The 24,714-nt window shown below is 41.7% G+C and overlaps 1 protein-coding gene across 1 annotated transcript in view; it reads right to left on the reverse strand.

Annotated features, from left to right (window-relative positions):
• Positions 1-6,508: 6,508 nt before the first annotated feature.
• LOC124555778 (dopamine beta-hydroxylase) overlaps positions 6,509-24,714 on the reverse strand; it is a 149,857-nt gene continuing 131,651 nt past the window's right edge. Inside the window, exons 6-9 of the mRNA XM_047129829.1 lie at positions 22,762-22,928; positions 18,412-18,594; positions 12,182-12,369; positions 6,509-6,913 (exon numbers count right to left, since the gene is read on the reverse strand). Coding sequence (XP_046985785.1) covers positions 6,676-6,913; positions 12,182-12,369; positions 18,412-18,594; positions 22,762-22,928 — 776 coding nt within the window. The 3' untranslated portion in view covers positions 6,509-6,675. The remainder of the gene's footprint in view (positions 6,914-12,181; positions 12,370-18,411; positions 18,595-22,761; positions 22,929-24,714) is intronic.

A 24,714-nucleotide genomic window follows, 5' to 3' on the forward strand; every position in this document is an offset into this window, starting at 1 on the left:
CGATGTCATCTTTCAGCAGTATAACTGTCCGTGTCTCGGAGCCAGAACCGTGCAGCAGTGTTCTGAGAAGCATTATAGTAAACCCACTTTGATGTTTCAGCGATCAAATTTTCCTTATGTAAATCCTGTTGGACCCATCTGGGTCACTATCGGACGCCAGCATACGCTAATCTGCGGCCCGTTATTTACGCTAATTACATGACCTGTGGGTACACATCTACTGCCACGTACCTCCAAAAACCTACCAACAAACTGTCGGATCTCTGATACGCAGAATCAGTGATGTATTTCGTTCCAAGGACGCACGAACATGAAGTCCGTGGTCATAATGTTTTCGCTCATCAGTGTATAATCTGCGGCGCTCGACTCCAGTCCACCACCAGCAATGGAATGTGAAGCTTTGACAACGCCAGACGCACGTGTGGGCGAAATAACAGAAAAATTATCAAACAAACGTCGGCCGAGGAAACCGAGACGGAAACAACAGGCAATTTGAAAACAACTGCACGTCTATTCGCGCGAACACATCCCTGTATCCGTCGTTCAACTCTATCATCTATGGCCCGGAGTGTACCACAGTTGTCTCTGCATCTGTTTTGGTTAGTGCCTTTCTGCCATGCAGGGTTACTTAACGATGGCGGCACGTGAACGGTTTTCAAACGTAGCCGTTTCGGAAGTGTTTCCACCCTTGGCCGGAAAGTCAATGATCATGCCTTTTTGGACGTCACATAAATCGCTCCGTTTCTGCGTTCCTCCCTCCACCTCCCCCCCCCCCCCCCCCCCCCCCCCCCGCGAACACGCTTTATATACCCTCCACTGCTAGTGCTGCCAGCTGCCGTCTGTGAGTGGTTATTGCACACTGACGTCGAACATAGGCCCTGGTCACATTTATGTGATTGGACTGCAGAGTATTTGACTGTTTTCTGGGAATTGTCTTAAATCATTAATTATGTCCTTCTATACTGCTAACATGCTTTTCTCCCTCTTAAATTTCAGTATTCTTTTATAAAAATGGAAATGAAATTCAAATAATTTGAAAGCTCGCTAAAAACGCTCCATTTGAGTAATGTGATGCCTGTGACGTCACTGGATAGCTCGCTGCTCCTACTGTCATATTGCTAATTCACAGTTATGTCTTGTTTTGGAATTTACGATTCGTAAAATGGGATACAAATGACGTATACTACTATACTGTACAAATACATAAATAAAAACTACTGAAAAATTGTTTTTGAGCGGTCCAGGGAATAAGAAGATGGGTAAAATGTGGTTGCACTGTACCAGCAAATTGCCACCACGTGACGCAAAGGTTCACAAACTTAATTAAAAATGTGTTGCACTGTGATGGTAACATTAACTTACCTCCGAGATATGCTCTCCTACCGTTACAACGATGCATAACGTCATTCGAAGAATTTAACTTCTAGTGAAAATTGTCGTTTTTCAACTACAACTCAATTATCGGGTAGCTCAGTTGTTAGTTCAATATACCCTCGTATTTTATGAGGTGATGTCCATAGATTACTGGTTCGCATCTAGCCAGAAAACTTATTTGTAAAACAACTCCACAATCCTCTCTTATGAAAACCAAATCACAATTATAAAGCTGTACCACATGGATCAGAAACAGACTATTATTGTGTTTTCCTTGCTGTTTACATGTGCTTACATTTGCAATCGCTGTTCACTCACGTCACATTCAAAAAGATATTTTCTAGGTAATGTGACCACACACTTTTTACTTTTTTAGAAACAATGTTTTTATCTTCGTACTGTCCAGGTAGTATCCTTACTGTTTAAACTTTTGCTCTGTCATTATCTTAAATAAAGCTAAAGTACGAGGTGCATTCAAGTTGTAAGGCCTCCGATTTTTTTTCTCCGGACTGGAAAGAGATAGAAACATGCGCATTGTTTTAAAATGAGGCCGCATTCATTGTCAATACGTCCCAGAGATGGCAGCACCGTACGGCAGATGGAATTTTACCGCCAGCGACGAGAATGAGAACTGTTTTAAATACTTAAAATGGCGACGTTATCGTTACTTGAACAGCATGCAATCATTCGTTTTCTGAATTTGCGTGGTATGAAACCAATTGAAATTCATCGACAGTTGAAGGAGAAATGTGGTGATGGAGTTATGGATGTGTCGAAAGTGCATTTGTGGGTGAAACAGCTTAATGAAGGCAGAACATTGTGTGACAACAAACTGAAACAACCTCGGGCTTGCACAAGCCGGTCTGACGACATGATCGAGAAAGTGGAGAGAATTGTTTTGGGGGATCGCCGAATGACTGTTGAACAGATCGCCTCCAGAGTTGGCATTTCTGTGGGTTCTGTGCACACAATCCTGCATGACGACCTGAAAATGCGAAAAGTGTCATTCAGGTGGGTGCCACGAATGCCCGTGTGGCATGTTGCCAAGCAATGTTGACGTGCAACGACAGCATGAATGGGACTTTCTTTTCGTCGGTTGTGACAATGGATGAGACGTGGATGCCATTTTTCAATCCAGAAACAAAGAGCCAGTCAGTTCCATGGAAGCACACAGATTCACCGCCACCAAAAAAATTTCGGGTAACCGCCAGTACTGAAAAAATGATGGTGTCCATGTTCTGGGACAGCGAGGGCGTAATCCTTACCCATTGCGTTCCAAAGGGCACTACGGTAACAGGTGCATCCTACGAAAATGTTTTGAAGAACAAATTCCTTCCTGCACTGCAACAAATACGTCCGGGAAGGGCTGCGCGTGTGCTGTTTCACCAAGACAACGCACCCACACATCGTGCTAACGTTATGCAACAGTTTCTTCGTGATAACAACTTTGAAGTGATTCCTCATGCTCCCTACTCACCTGACCTGGCTCCTAGTGACTTTTGGCTTTTTCCAACAATGAAAGACACTCTCCGTGGCCGCACATTTACCAGCCGTGCTGCTATTGCCTCAGCGATTTTCCAGTGGTCAAAACAGACTCCTAAAGAAGCCTTTGCCGTTGCCATGGAATCATGGCGTCAGCATTGTGAAAAATGTGTACGTCTGCAAGGCGATTACGTCGAGAAGTAACGCCAGTTTCATCGATTTCGGGTGAGTAGTTAATTAGAAAAAAAATCGGAGGCCTTAGAACTTGAATGCACCTAGTAAGTCTGCTTCAGACGCTAATGTTAGTTTGCACTCACAAACATCACAGCCCTTACGTTTGTGTCACCTTTATGTCGTCTTTATATCTCTCTGTATAACCTCATCGCCCTAGATTTCGTTGTATTGTGGGCCTATGGTGATCTCTTCACTACTAGCTATGCTTTCCAAAAAAGTGAATTGTTTGTTCGCAAAGTAAATACATTTATCCTCCGTTGTCCATTTCTCAGAATAACAATAATGTGAAGCTATATACAGGGTGAGTCACTAACTATTGCCACCAAGAATAACACCGAAAGTATGATAGAAGCTGAAAAGTATGTGGGAGAAAAGTTGAATGGAACAACAGGGGCCACAATGTGACGACAGTTTTTTGTTGCTAGGTGGGGTCGCTTCAGAGATATGAAGGTCAACTTTGTTTTTTTAAATAGGATGCTATAGTTAGGTACTTATTGTCTGATAGGGGCTATCGAGACGAATCCAATGACGTGTAACAGTAAGGTCTTTGAAGGTCAACGAAGGTCACAAAGGTGGCATGAACGTTCGTTTACAGAAGATGTTCGAAATAATGACCATTAGTAACAATGCAGTGCTGCAAACTTCTTATGAGTTAAGTGGTATTCCTTATCACATCGGCACTTATCGGAGCTCATGCTCTGACAATTCTCTCTCGCATATCTTCAGGTGTAGTTGGAAACTCTTTATAAACAATGTCTTTTACCAATCCCCACAACAAAAAATCCAGAGGCGTCAAGTCTGGCGAACGAGCCGGCCAAGACACATCTCCTCCACGTCCAATCCAACGATTTGGGAATTTTCTCTGCAACTCGTTTCTAGCCATCAGCGTAAAATGTGCCGGACACCCATCGTGTTGATACCCCATTCTGTTCCTTGTCCCTAAAGGTATTTCTTCCAATAACAGACCTAATGTTTCTTGCAGCAATGTGGTGTACTTCCTACCGTTAAGATTTCCTTCGATGAAATAGGGGCCTATAATTCTCTTCTCCAGAATCAAGAATCGTGGTTTAGCAATGAAGACGAAGATCAGACTTCTATGCTGCTACGTATTTGCCATCCTTTTCTACGGTGTTGAAACATGGACTCTGACAAAATCATTGGGTAAGCGGGTGGATGCTTTTGAGATGTGGCTGTACAGGAGAATGTTAAGAGTACCGTGGACAGCTCATATCACAAACGTCGAGGTTCTACGAATAATGAAGAAAGAGAAAGAAGTGCTGGCCATCGTGATAGCGAGAAAGATCCAGTACCTGGAACACATCATGCTGAACAACAAAAGATACCATCTCCTCCAGACCATCCTGTAAGGAAAAATACCAGGGAAGAGAAGCGTTGGCCGGAGAAGAATATCCTGGCTTAGCAACATCAAAACGTGGACCTCTAAAACATCTACAGAGCTATTTAGAGCTGCAAGTGACAGGAAAAGCACTGCCAAGATGGTAGCCAACATCCGGAAAGGATAGAAACCAGAAGAAGAAGAAATGTTCAAATGTGTAGAAATTCTTAAGGGACCAAACTGCTGAGGTCATCGGTCCCCAGACTTATATTATACACTGCTTAAACTAACTTATGCTAACAACAACAACAACAACACACACACACACACACACACACACACACACACACACACACACACACCCATGCCCGAGGGAGGACTCGAACCTCCTGTGGGAGGGGCCGCGCAGACCGTGGCATGACGCCCTAAACCACGTGCCCACTCCGCGCTGCGAAGAAGAAGAAGAATCCCACATCATACATCCACCGACCACTGTTTTTAGTGTGCAATTTGCCGTAGCCAATATGTATTTTCAGTTGGCCAATAATGCATGTTATGCAAATTAACGTTTCCATGGTTCCTGACTGTAGCCTCGTCAGAAAATGAAATGAAATTAATGAATGTGTCATCCCTCTGAATTTGAAGTTGAGTCCATTGGCAGAATTCAGTGCGACGCATACAATCGGTACTAGTTAATTCTTAGTGGAGACTGATATGGTAAGGATGATATTTATGGTGATGCAGAACACGAACTACACTACGCCGGCTCGTGCCAGATTCCCTTGCGATTTGACGCGAACTAACGCAAGGATCTCGAACCACAGTGGCAAGAGTACCAATTTCCGTTTCCTCGTTAGTAACTTCTCTTTGCGGGATATGTTTCCGATGCATTAAAGATCCAGTTGTTCTCAATTTATCATACACATATTTAAATGTACGACGTGTAGGGTGAGTACGTTGAGGATATCTCTCAGCGCATAAATCTCTAGCTGTCACTGAATTTTGTTGGTACTCTCCGTAAATGAGAAGCATATCGACTTGTTCTTCGAAGGAATACATCATTTACATTCGCTTGATTCGACGATACTGGTCTTACCGTTCCTTTTAGTGTTGTATTGCGAAACCGTCGAATGGTGTTTAGATGTCAGTGGCACGTTAGATGTATACGCCGTACTCGGCGAATTTTTACTATTTGCACGATATTCGAGAGAGAATTGTTAGAGCATGTGCTTCAGTAAGTGCCGAAGTGATAAAGAATACCACTCAATCAACGATAAGAAGAATGCAGCACTACATTCATACCAATGGTCATCACCTCGAACACCTTCTGTAAATGGACGTTCATGCCACCTTTCTGACCTTCGTTGACCTTCAAAGACCTTACTGTTACACATCATTGGAGTCGTCTCGATAGCCGCTATCAGAAATAAGTACCAAACTATAGCATACGATTAAAAAAAAAGAAAGAAAACAAAGTTGACCTTCATATCTCTGACACGACCCCATTTAGCAACAAAAAATCAACGTCATATTAAAAATGTATGCACACATTCCGGCTTGTCAGTAGCGAACACGCTAAAGGTGATCACTAATTATACACCAATGAACTACTTACCATCTTGCGCATGAAATGGAATCAACAGTTCGGCTTCTCTCTTGAACGCACATCGTTAATCAATCGCGCCGATAAAATCTTAGAGATCACACTCTTTACGATATCTTTCGTAACTATTTGTTTCTTTCCTTCCTGGAAACTTTCTACAGATTTTCAATTCCACACTACTGGTGCGGCTTTTGAATTGGAATATTGTTATGGAAAACAATATGTGCTACAATTTCGTCGTCGAAGCTTTCTAGAATGTGGGCCGTTTATCTTGTTCAGTCCAAGCCATGGTGCAAAAAACAGACAGTCTTTTGCAAGGTTATAAACAAGAGAGCGCAGCGCGTAGACGCATAGACCCAAGTACTAATTTCTTAAAAAGAGACGACCTGTCTTTACGGAATTTATTTGATGTCTCCGCTTTTAATTACGTGTTGTGCAAGGGGTCATTAATAAGCCACAGAACTGCTAGTTTTGTTTGCTGCCTTTATTACCTCACAAATAATTTTACAGTAAGTTTTAACTTGAGTTTAATAGACATCTTTCTTGTTAACATTTTCGCTATTTTCAGCGTTGTTGGACACATGGATATTTTCTGGATTATTGCTGCAGATCTAAGAGAAATAAGAGTAAATATTTGGCAAAATGACTACTGTTTAGTGTCGCATGCTGGTCGTGAAGGTGGTGGTAACGGGAACTGGACCTGTGTGACAGGAAGATTTTCCCATGCTCCAGGAAATCGTTCTCCGCTTGACTGATTACACTGCATCGATAGAGGAGATTCTTGATACAGCTGGTTCAGTACTGAAACTCTTATTGGTGTCCAATCAATTGAACCGTAGTTGGACGAAATGCCGTTGTCAGGGCTAGTAGGCTGGCCCTCCCACCTGCAAAAAAGGAGAGAAGTCTTACGTTACATTATGAACATAAAACTGAAGCTGTTAAGGTTATGTTTATTGATCCTGTTTTGGGAGAAAGGGGTTAAAGAAAAAAGTCTATAGAACCTATCGATCCTCTAAACAAACTGCAGTTGTGTGTTACAATAGCAACTATAAACTGTAGACAGTTGCTACGATAACTTTGTATCCATCTTATAGATCGAAAATTGGAAATTTGTGGTAAGGTCTTATGGGACCAAACTACTGAGGTCATCGGTCCCTAAGCTTACACACTACTTAATCTAATTTAAACTAACTTACGCTAAGGACGACACACACACCCATGCCCGAGGGAAGACTCGAACTTCCGACGGGGGGAGCCGCGCGGACCGTGACAGGACGCCCTAGTCCGTGCGGTTAACCCGCGCAGTGCCTTATGGCTCGATAAACAAGTTTACTTCAAGCCTACTCTGAGATTACAAGAAATCATTATTTTCAGCCTCCAGCTACATCCATTGACAAATGTTATTGTAAATTAAATACTAACTGCAGCTTGGTTTGTTAATGGTTTTTCTCTTAGTTGAGTCTTTGAGAGTCTTCAAGTACGACAGACGAACACAGCGCACATTCGTCTCACGCTTAACTTAGCTAATAATCAAAGAGTATTAACATATTTCCAGGAATTTGGAAAGAAAATATCTTGAATTGTGATGAGCCAAGTATTCTACTTACGAAAAATCGAATCAGTCCTGAGATATAGGAGCAAACAGCTGAATCATGAATAATTACTTAGTGTACATTTACAAGCACAAAGGACGCTCCCATGATGATGAATACTGTCCAACTGGAAATAGTACTGGCGACATTTATACACTATTATACATGTTAGCTTGTGGAGCGTATGCATGTAGATGACTGAGAACGTAACACTCAGTTAATAATAATTTGTTTTACACTGCACGATAGTTAAACGTTTAGCACTGCCTGGTCTTAGTTCACTGTAGTTTTCCATAAAAAGCAGATAAGAACTTATAAAAGCAAAGAACAGGATCCAGCGCAGTATTTCTATACTTCGATGTGGTTACCTAGCCTTTCAAACAACCCTAGCAGACTTCTGAAGACGTGTATACGGGGAGCAAGTAAATTCCCGTTGCAAATATTGAGAACTTGTAATGGGCATCAAGACGATTAAGTTCAGCATAGCAACTCATGTCCGCAAAGGAATCATTTTCCCGCTACACGTAAAATACCACAAGTCCTACTGGTTGTTGTCTGGGTCGTCTTACAAGTAGGGCTCGATGCGACGACCACCGACGTCAACACAAATATGGTACCTTAGCACCATATTCTGGTACAATCACCAACCCCTGGTCCTCCAGCACCCGCAACAGCCATAACCCGCGCCAGCAGGTTTCGCTCGTATGCCGAAGGGATCTCGTAAAACAAGGATTTGACGTGACCCCACAGATTGTTGTCTGGCGGGTTGGAGAGTACGTGTAGGTTCAGCAGTCGGGCCACCACGACGTATCCGCTGTTGCCCATACTGTTGGTCCAGATGATCTCGCACCGATAATGAAAAATGAGGTGGTGCGCCATCGCGCTTGAACTATGCGTGTTGACGCTCCTACAGTAGCACATCTTCCAAGAGCCCATGCAGTGAGCCATCAAGGAATCGCAAGTAGGTGGCAACCGTGAGATGTGGTGGAAGAACTTACGGTTCAGTGACCCCTCCATCCAGGAACTCTTCAGAAATTTTCAGACTGTATTGTTCCTGAAACCCAAGTGGAGAGGGGGTGTTGAGGGGGAGGGAGGGGAGCGCAGCATGTGGGTTTCCGTCGGTCCACACATGACTGTGGTGGGAATTGAGAACACTTTTAAAAAATGGCTCTGAGCACTATGGGACTTAACATCTGAGGTCATCAGCCCCCTAGAACTTAGAACTACGGAAACCTAACTAACCTAAGAACATCACACACATCCATGCCCTAGGCAGGATTCGAACCTGCGACCGTAGCGGTCGCGCGGTTCCAGACTGAAGCGCCTAGAGCCGCTTGGCCACTCCGGCCGGCTGAGAACACTTTCACTCAGCGAAAATGATCCGCCATGTGAAGTCGGGCCCTTCCACACAACAGTGTAAGAACCACCTGTAGAAGTGGGCTCGTGACGCAAAATCCTGTGGCTGCACTAGACGTACTTTCTGCAGGCGGTACAAGTGTAGCAGCTGCTCATGCAGAACACGTCAGACGGGTTTGTGATCAACATTCTGCGTACCTGCTGTTTTTCTGGTACTCGTTGTCGCGTCCTCTTCCACTGCGTGGAGTACAGCCTCTGAAAACTCGGATGTGCGGCACGACTGTTGATGTTTATAAAAATTTGGGAATTTGATAGATCGATATTAAAAAAAGTATAGTTATTAGCCCTCGACATATAGAGGAAACTATCGCGCTATCGATATAGCAACGGAAAACTATCGAAGTGAGCGGCCAAAATAAAAAAAATTTAAAAAATCGGCTGAACATTGTAAATATACTGTCAGTTGTAGAGGTGTATATTTAAGTATTGGTTTATTATTAGATATTCTATACATCAACAAGCTAGTACCCTCCTTATCCCCCTTAGAGCAAGAACTGAAAGGAAAACGATGCACGTTTATGCTCGGCGATAACCACTTTTCTAACCATGGTAACTGCATGCAGGTGTCCGATGGGTCCGTCGTTTGGTTTCGTCACATATCGGATCTTTCTGGAACACTTCATGTCGACTTTCCTGTTTTTTATTTTATTATTTTTTTTTTTCATTTTCGCAAATGCCAGCGAACTATAGTGTCAAAATTGCGTGGTGAAGTTAAACGTTGCAGTTTCTGTTGGTAGCGCCGAGCGCCGATTACGCCAGCATTTCCCTCACACGTCTCCGCCCACCGCAAAGACCAATCTTACCATTTAGATTTTCGTTTCAGGTTCAGCAACTGTTTTTGAAGAATGCCGATTTGAAGAAATAGCACACTAGTTGCTATAAATATTGTTTATTAGCACTGCTGGTGTGCTGGTTCTTCACGTCGGATACCTTGTTATTCAATTCACAATGGCACCCCCCAGTGCAATCGAACTTCTTCTTTGTGCCATCTATACTTGCTTCACACAGTCAAAGGGAAAGACTGCACGTGATGAAAGCTCAAAAAGTAGTAAGACTCCTCCATACAGTGAAAGTAAAATTACGTTCTGCTACAATTTCAAACAAACAATATCAAATATTTTCCGAAAATTGTGAAAAAAAAAATAATATAGAATAAAAATATCGACACTCGACATTTACATTCCGATATCGATATATCGACAATTTCTAAAAGTATGCACCGGTATATATCGATAATTTATGGAAAAAATTTCGATATATCTTAACACTATCCCTAATGTGTGGTGATGTAGTGGAGCACCACAGTCGGCTCTGCTGGTGGTGAATGTATCCGTCTCCGAGACCCGCTGGTACACCGTAGCAAAGAAGGAGTGCGTAGGTGTTTGGCTGTGCAAAACGCTCCGCCTACAACTGCCAAGCAGCCCACGCAATGCACCGCGCTTCGCTGTATAATAACATAATGTCGGCGTATTCCGCAAACATGTTGTGCACTGTGGTCAATAGGAATACATTAAAAATGAAATGCACGAACAGTTGCATTCTGTACTATAGTAAATGATTACTACTGTACAGCAGTACAGTATGAATAAAGAACACAAACACAACAACAGGTGATTAGAGAACGACGTACGTGATGCCCTAGTCAAATGGTTCAAAGGGCTCTAAGCACTATGGGACTTAACATCTTAGGTCATCCGTCCCGTAGACGTAGAACTAGTTAAACCTAAGTAACCTAAGGAAATCACACACATGCATGCACGAGGCAGGATTCGAACCTGTGACCGTAGCAGCAGCGCGGTCCCGGACAGAAGCGCCTAGAACCGCTCGCCCACAGCGGCCGGCTGCCCTTGTCAGTGGCGCCGAAAATTTAGGAGATCTGAACGTGCGTTGTGGGATTTTGCGTGTAACGGGAAAACGGTATGTTTCGTAGACTAAACTTAACCATTTTGGTCCATACTACAAGTCCTTATCGTCCGTAAAGGGAATTTAGTTAAAACCTGTATACCATGGAAGAATATCCACAATATACCAAAGCTGTCGATGGGCAAATGCTATCGTGAATTATGACATCGTTAGACAACTAAAGTACATAACAAAAATTGATTAAAAAAAATCCGTCTCCTCTAGTGAGTTGACACACTGCATTAACAAAGTTGTAAGCCTAAAAATAATATGCAATTCACGCTTTCTTACGGTTGTGCCGGCCAAAGCGGCCGAGCGGTTCTAGGCGCTACAGTCTGGAACCGCGCGACCGCTACGGTCGCAGGTTCGAATCCTGCCTCGGGCATGGATGTGTGTAATGTCCTTAGGTTGGTTAGGTTTAAGTAGTTCTAAGTTCTAGGGGACTGATGACCTCAGAAGTTAAGTCCCATAGTGCTCAGAGCCATTTGACTATTTTTCTTACGGTTGTACTGATGCGTAACGATCACAGCTTCGCGTCTCTGAATGCCATCGGTTTCTGCTTTCGCCTCTACGTAATAAGGACTACAAAGACTGCAGAAATTCTCAACAAATTGTACTATTGTTTTTTATGCGGTTTCTTCAACATAGACGCTATATTTCGTGAACTTTCCGAGCAAACTCATCGATTCGTCTTCCCTACTATTGATTTCAGTTGATACCGTCTCGTACTACGTAACATGCGTCAGAGTTTACCACTAATGTTACGATGGGCTGTTTTTTTTTTTTAAATATAAGAGCATTATCTTGCATCTATTCATTTTTAAAGAGAACTGGTACTGCCTTCAAATTGTTTCCGAGGAACTAACAAATTGTTGAGTTATTCTGCGCTGATCAGTGAGGCTAAATGGGAATGAAGAGCTGTGCGGATGAGAGAGCTGTATAGAAGGTTTAGCCTAAAGAAATAATAATATTAAGTGAGGGTTGGGAGTTCCATCACCGCAATGGTAGTATTTTGATGGAGAAAGCAAGAAAGGGAGAGGGAAAGACTAAATAGCAATGTAAAAAAATTCAGTTGAATAGGAGCAAGAAAGTCTGCATGAAACTAGAGTGGGAAGCGAAGAGAGAAGAAACAAAAAACAGAGAATTCATTTGTTCTAGAAGTATACAAACACAGGAAAAAACCGTTAATCTCATTAGTTATTAAGAGTGCAAAGAACATCTCCTTGAAAATTAAAAACTTACTCGTGCAAAAATCTGAAGTATGTTTTTAAGCTTTCAGAGCTGACGGAGCTCTTGCACACTTCCAGGTCAACTTTTGGATAGTAATGCACGTAATTAACGCACATCTCTTCACTGATTGCAAATCCACCGAGGGTGATGTTTTCCCGATCTTCTGTGTTGTACGTGCATGTCGTAATTAAGGCGTCTCCCTGCAACAACAGATGTTTTTTTAAGATTAGGTATTAATTTCTTTGCCTTCAAGTACACAGTCAAAGTAAGAGAATTCGCAAAACCTTTACATAAGCAGCCTGTCACAGTAGCAAATCTTAAATTCAATAGCTGCAGTAATTAATAGAATTATTTTGTTTCTTCACACGGATGTCGTAATGTAACTTTACAAGAAGGTAATAATTCCCACAATGTATATAATTATGTTACTTTACAATAAAGATACGAACCCTAATAACTAGTTTTCAAAGATTATTCATGGGTATTTGCCGAACGATTTGATGTACGTTACTTGTAACTGAGTAACTGCATATTCCGAGAGAATGAAAGACGACTACAAAATGTTCCTTGAAGATGTTCCCTCATTCCGAAAGATGTTTCACTGGTACTTCGAAGGCTTGTGTGGTTTCACATTTCAGTATATTGATCTCATGCCTGAATAATGTTAAAGGCTGATTTAATGCATAATCTGTGCAAAGAATTATTGGTTATAGTGGTCCTCTTCCAGTACATGTCGGTCACCATATATGGCGCTGATGGACTTTTTTTTGTATCCATGTGAAGATTCTAGTTTACAAGACTCCAGATAGAGATCTGTCGCCTGCACTACGCTTGTCCGTCCCCTTCTCGAATATTGCTGCATGGTTTGGGATCCTTTCCAGATAGGATAGACGGAGGACATCGAAAAATTCCAAAGACGGCCAGCTCGTTTTGTATTATCGCGAAGTAAGAGCGATAGTATCACGGATATGATATGCGAGTTAGGGTGACAATCATTCAAACAAAGGCGTTTTAAAATTTATTCCTAAAATTAGCCTTAACTGTAAGGGGTACAGGTGTACTATCTAAAGCAATGTATGAAAATTTGTGCCAGACCAGACGGCGAACCCGGATTTCCCGCTTATCGTCGCCTTACCACTTAGACATCCGAGAAAACTCCCTGCACCGACCCAAACTTCCATATATTACACACCTACACATTTCTCCTGAAAGATTGTTAATTCATTTACGCACACTAGCACATCTCGTGATTTCCGTGCAGGTTTTAGACTCACTGACTATCGTAGTGATTTTCGACACAGGCCCGTCTTTGCCTTATGTGTATTTATATTTGATGACGAACAACAATTTCAAATACTGAAATTTCTTCCTGAAATTAAAAAAAAAAATTGCTCTGAACACTATGGGACTTAACTTCTAAGGTCATTAGTCCCCTAGAACTTAGAACTACTTAAACCTAACTAACCTAAGGACATCACACACATCCATGCCCGGGGCAGGATTCGAACCTGCGACCGTAGCGGTCGAGCGGTTCCACTTTGTAGCGCCAAGGACCGCTCGGCAACACCGGCCGGCCCTGAAATTCAACTTAGCTATAGTAGGTATAGATGTACTACCTAAAGCGGAAAATCCAAGTGTCGCTTTAGATAATACACCTGTACCTACTTCAGTTAAGTTGGATTTCAGGAATAAATTTCAGTACTTGAAACTGTAATTCGTCACCAAATATCCTCATGTTCAGAAAAAAAACCAGAACACCTTGAACGACTGTAGATAGGACGTTCATATTCACAGAACATGTGCATTAGCATGTTCTGCAGAAATTTTTAGTATTTGAATCACGTCTGCCCGCGAGTTCAAGGTCAACATCGATATCACTGCGCAACACCACACACCAGTAAAATGTGCCTGCAGCTCTCGTTGTCGCTATGAAGCGAAGGTAATGGATCTGTTTGACTTGAGCAGACGTGCAGGATACCTCGCAGACGTATGCGCGAACCCTACCGTCAAATCAGTGAGTTTGAATGAGGGCGCATTATTGGCATGAGCGAATGTGATGCATCCATCCGGGAAAATGCTGCTCTTGTGGGACAAAATGTTTCGGCAGTGCAACGGTGTGCGCCGAATGGTTCACGGCAAGCCTTAGAACATGATATGGGTCAGGTCGCACCACCCAGACGGCCTTAAAAATATCTCGTTTGTACAATAACAGAACAAATTTGAACAATGCAGTTTTGCATATGGATATTCGCATTGCTCAAGTAATTTTATTTGCCACTATTCGTTATCTGCTCTTGTACGAATTATATTACAACCTTCGTAACGTAATGAGTCGTTTTCTTGTTAATTTTAATTAAAAAAATCCATCTGTTACGGTCTCAGAGACGTTACGATTATAAAATATTAATATGAAATTACTCGGAGCGAGTTACTGGAGCTAAGGACCTCCTCATATGAAACCACTCACACGGTTCTAAAGAATCTCTGAAAGCTAGTTATTACAGTTCGTAAACACCTTCCACATATACGTTCCAGAACTGAATATATATAGGGTGGACAAAATAATAAAAGTAATGTGTCACCTGAAGACATTTTTTTCTGGGTTGTTATTACTAACCGCTATTCGCTAGGAAAGCAGCGCACTTTCGAAACGTTTCTACGCAGCTTTCCGTACAGTGTGTTTAAATTCTTGTGTGCAGCTGGTCTTAAGCTTGTGGTGTGAAGTGGAAAATATAACACGACCTTTTTTTGTAAATTATTGGTGCGTCTGTAACATTATCATCTGTTTCAATGACTTATCTGTTATCTAACGTCCCAAGAAAGCATTATACAACGATATGACATATAATAAAAGTCAATGCTGGACTGAATCAACTAGAATAACTAATGGTTGGAAATCATTCTGTCCGACTGCGATCACTGAATGGCTTAAGTAATATCAAAGTATGTTTCAGCAGCAACGATCTGACAAGAGAGCTATACAAATTGAGTTTCTGTAGTAGGGTTAATATTTCCATGCATCTTTTCAACGCGGACAACCTTTTATAGTAAAGAGGACACTGTCTGGAGCACAGAACACGGATCACCTGTGACTGAAAAATGGTAACAGGGTCTGGAGAGTAGTCTATGATGTTTCCGCAAACAGATTCAAGAGCTACGTATGAATAACATCTGAAACAAGCCTTCGTTAAAAATTCACTGGTTTACTTTGATTATTCACTAAAAGGCACTGTCAGAGGTGCTCAATGGCCGACTGAAAAACTGAAAAAGAACTTAATCATCTTACTTCACTGGCGCACTCTTTCTCAAGAAAAACAACGTAAAGGTCAAGGTTACGTGAATCTCTGTAGAGACAAAAAAGTTGGAATGAAGGACACAAGTAGCTCAATTCCCTATCGATATAGCATTCTCTTCAAAGTGATTTCAATATCTTCTTTTCGGTCTGGCCCGCAGAATAAAATACGTCATAACACGACATTTTGTAATTAATAATTCCAGGTAAGCTGCAAATAGTTTAATTAGTATTGTTTCTTCTTTATTTCACGCTTGTTTCGGCTATAGCACCGTTCTAAAGTAAACCTGTAGATGTTTCATTTGGTGAGTCTACTCGCGTTTATAAAATTTGTACATAAAGCCACAAAGTAGAACATATCGAAAATACATTACAATTTCTACACAGAATACGAAAGAGTCATGCCGTGAACATCTTGGAAGAATTAGAAATATATACACACAAAAGAAATTATTCAGATGATATCATTATGAACAAATCGATCTCAAACATCTACATCTACATTTATACTCCGCAAGCCACCCAACGGTGTGTGGCGGAGGGCACTTTACGTGCCACTGTCATTACCTCCCTTTCCTGTTCCAGTCGCGTATGGTTCGCAGGAAGAACGACTGTCTGAAAGCCTCCGTGCGCGCTCTAATCTCTCTAATTTTACATTCGTGATCTCCTCGGGAGGTATAAGTAGGGGGAAGCAATATATTCGATACCTCATCCAGAAACGCACCCTCTCGAAACCTGGCGAGCAAGCTACACCGCGATGCAGAGCGCCTCTCTTGCAGAGTCTGCCACTTGAGTTTGTTAAACATCTCCGTAACACTATCACGGTTACCAAATAACCCTGTGACGAAACGCGCCGCTCTTCTTTAGATCTTCTCTATCTCCTCCGTCAACCCGATCTGGTACGGATCCCACACTGATGAGCAATAGTCAAGTATAGGTCGAACGAGTGTTTTGTAAGCCACCTCCTTTGTTGATGGAGTACATTTTCTAAGGACTCTCCCAATGAATCTCAACCTGGTACCCGCCTCACAAACAATTAATTTTATATGATCATTCCACTGCAAATCGTTCCGCACGCATACTCCCAGATATTTTACAGAAGTAACTGCTACCAGTGTTTGTTCCGCTATCATATAATCATACAATAAAGGATCCTTCTTTCTATGTATTCGCAATACATTACATTTGTCTATGTTAAGGGTCAGTTGCCACTCACTGCACCAAGTGCCTATCCGCTGCAGATCTTCCTGCATTTCGCTACAATTTTCTAATGCTGCATCTTCTCTGTATACTACAGCATCATCCGCGAAAAGCCGCATGGAACTTCCGACACTATCTACTAGGTCATTTATATATATTGTGAAAAGCAATGGTCCCATAACACTCCCCTGTGGCACGCCAGAGGTTACTTTAACGTCTGTAGACGTCTCTCCATTGATAACAACATTCTGTGTTCTGTTTGCTAAAAACTCTTCAATCCAGCCACACAGCTGGTCTGATATTCCGTAGGCTCTTACTTTGTTTATCTGGCGACAGTGAGGAACTGTATCGAACGCCTTCCGGAAGTCAAGAAAAATAGCATCTACCTGGGAGCCTGTATCTAATATTTTCTGGGTCTCATGAACAAATAAAGCGAGTTGGGTCTCACACGATCGCTGTTTCCGGAATCCATGTTGATTCCTACATAGTAGATTCTGGGTTTCCAAAAACGACATGATACTCGAGCAAAAAACATGTTCTAAAATTCTACAACAGATCGACGTCAGAGATATAGGTCTATAGTTTTGCGCATCTGCTCGACGACCCTTCTTGAAGACTGGGACTACCTGTGCTCTTTTCCAATCATTTGGAACCTTCCGTTCCTCTAGAGACTTGCGGTACACGGCTGTTAGAAGGGGGGCAAGTTCTTTCGCGTACTCTGTGTAGAATCGAATTGGTATCCCGTCAGGTCCAGTGGACTTTCCTCTGTTGAGTGATTCCAGTTGCTTTTCTATTCCTTGGACACTTATTTCGATGCCAGCCATTTTTTGGTTTGTGCGAGGATTTAGAGAAGGAACTGCAGTGCGGTCTTCCTCTGTGAAACAGCTTTGGAAAAAGGTGTTTAGTATTTCAACATAAAAATTGCATAGTAATTTTATTGGCATTTTGGAAAACGAGAACGGATAAAGATCATAATAAACAGAAAGCAAAAGATAACAATAGATACAAAGGATAACAAAGCTTTTATAGCAATGAAAAATGGTTCAAATGGCTCTGAGCACTATGGGACTTAACATCTGTGGTCATCAGTCCCCTAGAACTTAGAGCTACTTAAACCTAACTAACCTAAGGACATCACACACATCCAAGCCCGAGGCAGGATTCGAACCTGCGACCGTAGCGGTCGTGCGGTTCCGGACTGAGCGCCTTAACCGCGAGACCACCGCGGCCGGCTAGCAATGAAACCTAACTAACATCACTGACTAGCAAAGTTTACACTGTAAACATAAATCACCACAGAGAATAAACTGCCAATCCATCTGTGAAATTTATTTCAAGAAAATGTTCTATACAAACAAAACTAACGTGATTATAAAGATCTAGCAACAAACAGACAGTCGACAGTTTACTCACTGATGCAATATGCGCATCTATTCCAACAAGATGTAAGTATGTATACAAACTAACCTTTACGTAGTACTTTCATAAATGTAAGTCCATTCACGAAATGTAACATTTACAGATTTACTTGAGTATTGCGCTATAGCTGAAACAAGCTTTTACGAAAGAAGAAGCATTATTAATTAAAATATTTGCAGCTAATCTAGGATTATTCATTACAAAATGTCACATTATGAAGTGTTTTCGTTTTGTCCATCCTCGGTATATTTTATCTGTTAACAAATATTGTTTATTTACTCATAACTGGAAAAGATAAAGACAAGGTAGTAAGCCATAAATTGAGACTTACAGGCAATATAGTCACTGGTCTCTTCAGGAGCCTGATTTCCTGAAAATGTGTGCTGTAGTGGTTGTCTCTATTGAGTTCGGGCATTTCACGACCATCACGGATGTGCCTCGTATAAACGCGGATTCCTGTGAGGTGGGTGTGAAGCTGCGATCCAAATATTGTAATTCCTTCGGGAGGAATTCCCTGAAAGAAAAACACTTCAAACTAACTTTTATATACAATTATCAGATAAATAATAAAGTTGCACTCCACATACACTGATGAGCTAAAACATTATGTCCACCTCCTTAATAGCGTGTTGGTCCATCTTTGGAACGCAATGTAGAAGCAATTCCGCTTCCCGTGGATTCAACAAGTGCTTGGCAGGTTTCCGAAGGGATGTGGCACCAGATGTTCACGTACTGATAGCGCAGTTCCCTTAAATTACAGGCCGATGATCTGTGGTGCAGAAATGGCTCCAGATAGCGTCCCAGATATGTTCCATCGAGTTCAGATCAAGAGAATTTGCTAGGCAAGACATCAACGTGAGTTAACTATGATGTTCCTCAAATGACTGTGGCATGATTCTGGCCTTGTGACACGGACAGTTATCCTGATGGAAGATGTAAATGCCATCGGGGAAGACATCAAGTATGCAGATATGTAGGTGGTTCACAGTAATGTTCGCATAATCCAGAGCTGTCATGGTGTTTCGATAACTAACACAGGTGCCATGAAAGCCCAGATGCATATCCCTCATTGCATAATACGATGGAGGTTTGATACGTCAGGCAAATGAAAGAATGGAACACATTTGTTGCGCCCTCATGGTTGATAAGCTTGGTTATTTCAAGGATCGTATAAAGAATCTCAACAATGGACAGCGTGCAGTTCGTTCTTGACAGCTGTCTACATTGATCAGTGTGTCGGCTGCGACTGAAAACGGAGAAAACCGAGTTTCGTGCTGTTATTAAACATTTTCATTTGAAGGGCTGGACTGCCACACAAATCAGTATTGTATTCGAAGAAGTTCACGTGCACTCTGAATCCGCATTGTAGACCATGTACTTTTGAATTAATGAATTTGAACGTGATAAGACAAGTACTGAATACGAAGCAAAATCTAGCCGTCCGTCCAATTGAGATCACCACAAAGGAAATCATTGTTTATGAAAGATCGCCGAATAAAAATTCGTGAGATTACTGATGTGAGACTGTAGGCATGTCAACTGCGGGAGCGCAAAACATCCAGCATGGAGAATGGGCTATGAAGAAGCCGTGTGTGAAGTGGGTGTCGCGTTTGCTCATAGTCGACGAAAAGCGCATCCGGCTCAGCATTTCAACACAATGTCTGACTATGTTTAATCGCAATCCGCAAGACGTTCTTCGCCGGTTTGTGACTGTTGATGAAACCTGGATCCATCATTACACACTAGAGTCAACACGATAGTCAAAACAATGGACAAAGGCTGATGAAAGTGCACCGAAGAAGGCAAAGATCATTTTGTCAGTAGGTAAGGTGATGGCCACTGTTTTTTGGGATGCACGAAAAGTAATCCTCATAGATTACTTGGAAAAATGCAGAACCATAACTGGACCCTTCATTGTTGGACCCTTTGAAACTTATGTTGGCCGAAGAAAGACCAAGGTGCTCTTTCACCAGGACAAGGTACCATCCCACACATCGGCGATAAAAATGGAGAAAGTGCATGAATTGGGCTCTGAATTGGTTCGCCATCCATCCTATTCACCGACTTAACCAAGCGAAGTGGCGTAGTTGCAGTCGTTAGTACACTGGACTCGCATTCGGAAGGAGAACGGTTCAAACACGCGTCTGGCCATCCAGATCTAGGTTTTCCATGATTTCCCTAAATCGTTCCAGACAAATACCGGGATGGATCCATTGAAAGGGCGGTCAATCTTCTTCGCCATCACTGACACAATCCGAGCTTGTGCTCCGTCTTTAATGTCCTCGATGTCGATGGGACGTTAAACCCGATCTTCCTTCCATTTTCTTCTTTCACCTTACTTGGCTCCAAATGACTTCTTCCAGTTCCCTAACCTGAAACTTTGATTTGCTGGGGAGAAATTTTCATTAAATGAGGAAGTGATAGTTATAATCAACGAGTATTTTGCGGAGTTTGACATAAACTATTTTTCCTATGGGATGAAATAGCTGGAGGTTTCCTGGACCAAGTGTATATCCCTCAAAGGATACTGCGTCAAGAGGTAATGTGAACTGTCCTCGAAACAAACGTTTTTCTTACTTTTTACCAGACTTATCAACCTACCCTCATACTGCCCCCACCGATATGCTTATGCGGCGCGGTGTATGTTTAGAATAGCCCTTCACCTGAGTGACTGTGTACCCACACACGACACTCGACACCATGTAAAAAGGAACGTGATTCATCCGACCAGGTAACACTTTTCTATTGATCCACAGTCCAATCTCGAGGATCTCGTGCCCACATTTCAATCGTAATTGGCGAAGTCGTTGGGTCAAGTCGGAACAGGGAGCGCCGTGTTCAACAATGTGCGCTGAGCGATGTGCTCCGGAACACTTGTGCCTGCACCAGCATTGTCAGATGTGCCACAGATCGCCGCCTACTGCTTTACAGATTTGGAAAGCCTCTGACCCTCCATGTTCTGTGAACAGGAGTGGTTGTCCAACATTTTGTCGCCTATCCAAATTCCTATTTTCCTATTTGCGCCCCGCATCGTCGTTGGAATGATTCCCCATTGGCCCCTGCTCCGCTTGCATACTTTCATTAGGTGATCACAGAGCCACCAAGCTGTATTCAGTCTCACGGTCGGTAGTTGTCATAACGTTTTAGCTCATCAGTGTAGGCCACATTCATTTCCACGTTTCGTAAGACGTGACATTCTAATTAATTTTTCTACTGTGTTAAGATGAAAATAATACATTACGCAAGCATCTTACAATAGCTGTTAAGTACTCCTGAAGAGTGAGAGGCTTTTTCTATAGCAGACTAATACTTAAAAGATAAAAAACGGGTTATTTTTAGTTTGCTGATCATTTAAATAAAGAGCAGCTCTCCTTTACCCTACCTACAAGGTAGAAAGAAATCACGCTTACATCTTTTCAAATTAATGTGTGAAATGTTGAATAATTTGTCCATATCTCAATTTCACCATTTCTGCTGCAGATTTCTCAAAGCGTAATTTTCTGCATGGGGTTGGATAACTTTAGAATTTATTTCCATTGCCTTAAATTGATTCTATTCTTTAATATTTAGTTCAATTTTTTAATTTAGTTATTTGCTATTTTATTACATCTGCCTTTTGAACCACATTATTGCCATCCTTATTTTCTTCTTCCTACCATCACTCCAGGAAATTTACTTTGTTTTCCATTATCATTAACCGCCTCATAAATTTCATTATAGCCACATTTATATATTTCAATATTTTCTACTTTTTCCAAGTGGTTTTTTTCTATTTCCCCTATTTTTGACCACTTCGATGCGATTTATCCTCTGCATTTACTTTATATATGGTTCCTTGCGCCACCAAGTTGATATCTGTGTTACCATTTTTTCTAAGCTGCTTTCTCATTCAGTTAAGGAACATAGAAAACTGTTCAGTATTTTCTCTATCTCATTGAAACTGTTGACACTACGTTTCGTGTAGAGTGACCTCCCCGTATTAGGAGTTACATGGAGAATAGCATCTTTGTTCCAAGGTCGTACACTCAGTTTGTGCTCTTATTTTTTAATCACGTTTTCGACACAAAGTATTCTCTTTCTATTTTTGTGCCTGAGATGATTGGCACAGTCGCTATTTGGTCTCCATTACATAAAAGTTAAAACTTTCCTGAGGCTATGAAAAACAAGAGCAGTATTTTATACTAGACACAACAGATGACAAACGTGTTCCGTGACTTACGTCATTTCTGTTGAGCATGTAAGTATTACCGAACAGTACTTCAGAATGGAAAGTTCTGGTTTCAGAAAACCTTTTGAAAGTAACTTCACGATATTAATAAATCCGCTGACCACATTGAATTATAACAGTTTTATCTCACATCATGTGCTGTACTCGATAAAGATCATGAACATTTCAAAATGGGTACGTAAGCTACAGTTTATCTTGTGTGGTGCATCTAACCAATAATTATATTTCTCGGATTTTGGTTCACATATTCAATAAATTACATACGTTTGGAAGAAAGAAATGTGAATTGGAAGAGTTCGTTTAATCTCCAAGGAAAATTGTTCACACAAAATTATAATTATGTTCTAAAATCTTCCTTTCTTCTTTTTACATCCGGTTGAATAATAAACTTAACATATATTGTGTATATGCCGGTGGTGTACAAACAACAAATCAGTTTTTGAAAATACTTACCACTGCTGTACATTCAGTTATACAATAGCCAGACAGTGTAAAAGCTGGTTGCTTTGGTGGGATTGCCATTTTGTCAGTGTATTCCAGACCCAATTCAATTACGCCACCGTCAAATAGCCGCAGCTCAGATGTTAAATGTAAGCGAACTCCAGAACTGTCAACCCAATCTGGAAAAGATTTTAAAAATAAAATTGTTAACTATTATCGAGGACAGTGAACATGTGAATAAGAGTGTAATTCTAAAAACAGGGAAAAAACAGAAAAGAGTGATGTATTATTTCCATACAGAGATTCTAAGATGTCTCCAATACTGTACTATTAATTGTTGCTCTGGCAGTTACTGCAGCGGCCACTGCCTACCGTGCTGAAAGAAGCAAGTATGTAATAAAGTCGTCGATATGAACATTTTCTGTACTGTCCAAATATCACAAATTCGTTAGAGGAAGAGACTCATTTCTCTTTTTAAAATTTTGGGTAGATTGTTTTATACTGACATGAAACATTACTTCCTCAGAGAAATTCTGGTAAATCATGATATGTAAGAATCACTTTCGAATGGAGGTCTGTTGCTGTTTTGTGTTGGATATTACCTCGACAACCAGTTAATTTGAAATGAAAGATTTCCCTGTTCGATTAGGCTGGGAAAAGGTATTAGCAGCGGTCTTGTAGGAAAAATCTGACAATTCTCATAAACTGAAACCCTGAATTCATGAAAATTTTAAAACTGAGTAACAGCAGCGGGATTTGAACTCTTATTCTTCCAGTTGCAAATTCAGCTCATAATCGTATTCGATATCTTCTAAGGGAGAACTGGCCTTTCATAGTAGCGAACAGCTTCAGAGATATAACGCATGCTCAATTCTCAACGTCTTACTCAATTACTAAAGAACCGCGCGACTGCTACGGTCGCAGGTTCGAATCCTGCCTCGGGCGTGGATGTGTGTGATGCCCTTAGGTTAGTTAGGTTTAAGTAGTTCTAAGTTCTAGGGGACTGATGACCACAGCTGTTAAGTCCCATAGTGCTCAGAGCCATTTTTTTAATTACTAAATAATTCCCTTCGGACCTGAATAATATTCGACTTTGTATGTGACGTAGGAAACACATTTTAAGTATCCGCTAACAGTCGGGATTAATATGGCACGACCCATATATTGAGGTGACGAAAGTCATGGGGTACCTCCTAATATCGTGCCGGACCTCCGTTTGCTCGGCGTAGTGCAGTAACTCGACGGGGCATGGACTAAAAAAATCATTAAAAGTCCCCTGCAGAAATATTGAGATATACTGTCTTTATAGCCACCCATAATTGCGAAAGTGTGGTGGTGCAGGATGTTGTGCACAAACTGACCTCTCGATTATGTCCCATAAATGTTCGCTGGGATTCATGTCGGGCGATTTGGGTGGCCAAATTATTCTCTCGGATTGTCCAGAATGTTCTCCAAACCAATCGTGAACAATTGTGGCTCGGTGACATAACATCGTTGTTTGGTAACATGAAGCCCACGAATGGCAGATAATGGTCTCCAAGTATCGGAACATAACCATTTGCAGCCTATGATTGGTTCAGTTGGACCACAGAACCCAGTCCATTCCATATAAACATAGCGCACATCATTATGGAGCCACAAGCAGCTTGCGAAGTGCCTTGTTGACAACTTGTGTCCATGGCTATCCTCAGTTCTTATCAAATGAAATCGGGACTCATCTGAGCAGGCCACGGTTTTCCAGTTGCCAAGGGTCCAACCGATATAATCATGAGCCCAGGAGAGGCGCTGCAGGCGATGTCGTACTATTAGCAAAGGCACACGTGTCGATCGTCTGCTGCCGTAGCCCATCAACGCCAAATCTCGCCGCACTGTCCTGACGGGCACCTTCGTCGTACATCTCATATTGACTGTCTCATATTGATTATTTTACGCAGAAGTTGTTGGTCTATTAGCACTGACAACTCT

Source organism: Schistocerca americana, chromosome X (assembly GCF_021461395.2).
Source record: "Schistocerca americana isolate TAMUIC-IGC-003095 chromosome X, iqSchAmer2.1, whole genome shotgun sequence".
Lineage (NCBI taxonomy): Eukaryota > Metazoa > Arthropoda > Insecta > Orthoptera > Acrididae > Schistocerca > Schistocerca americana.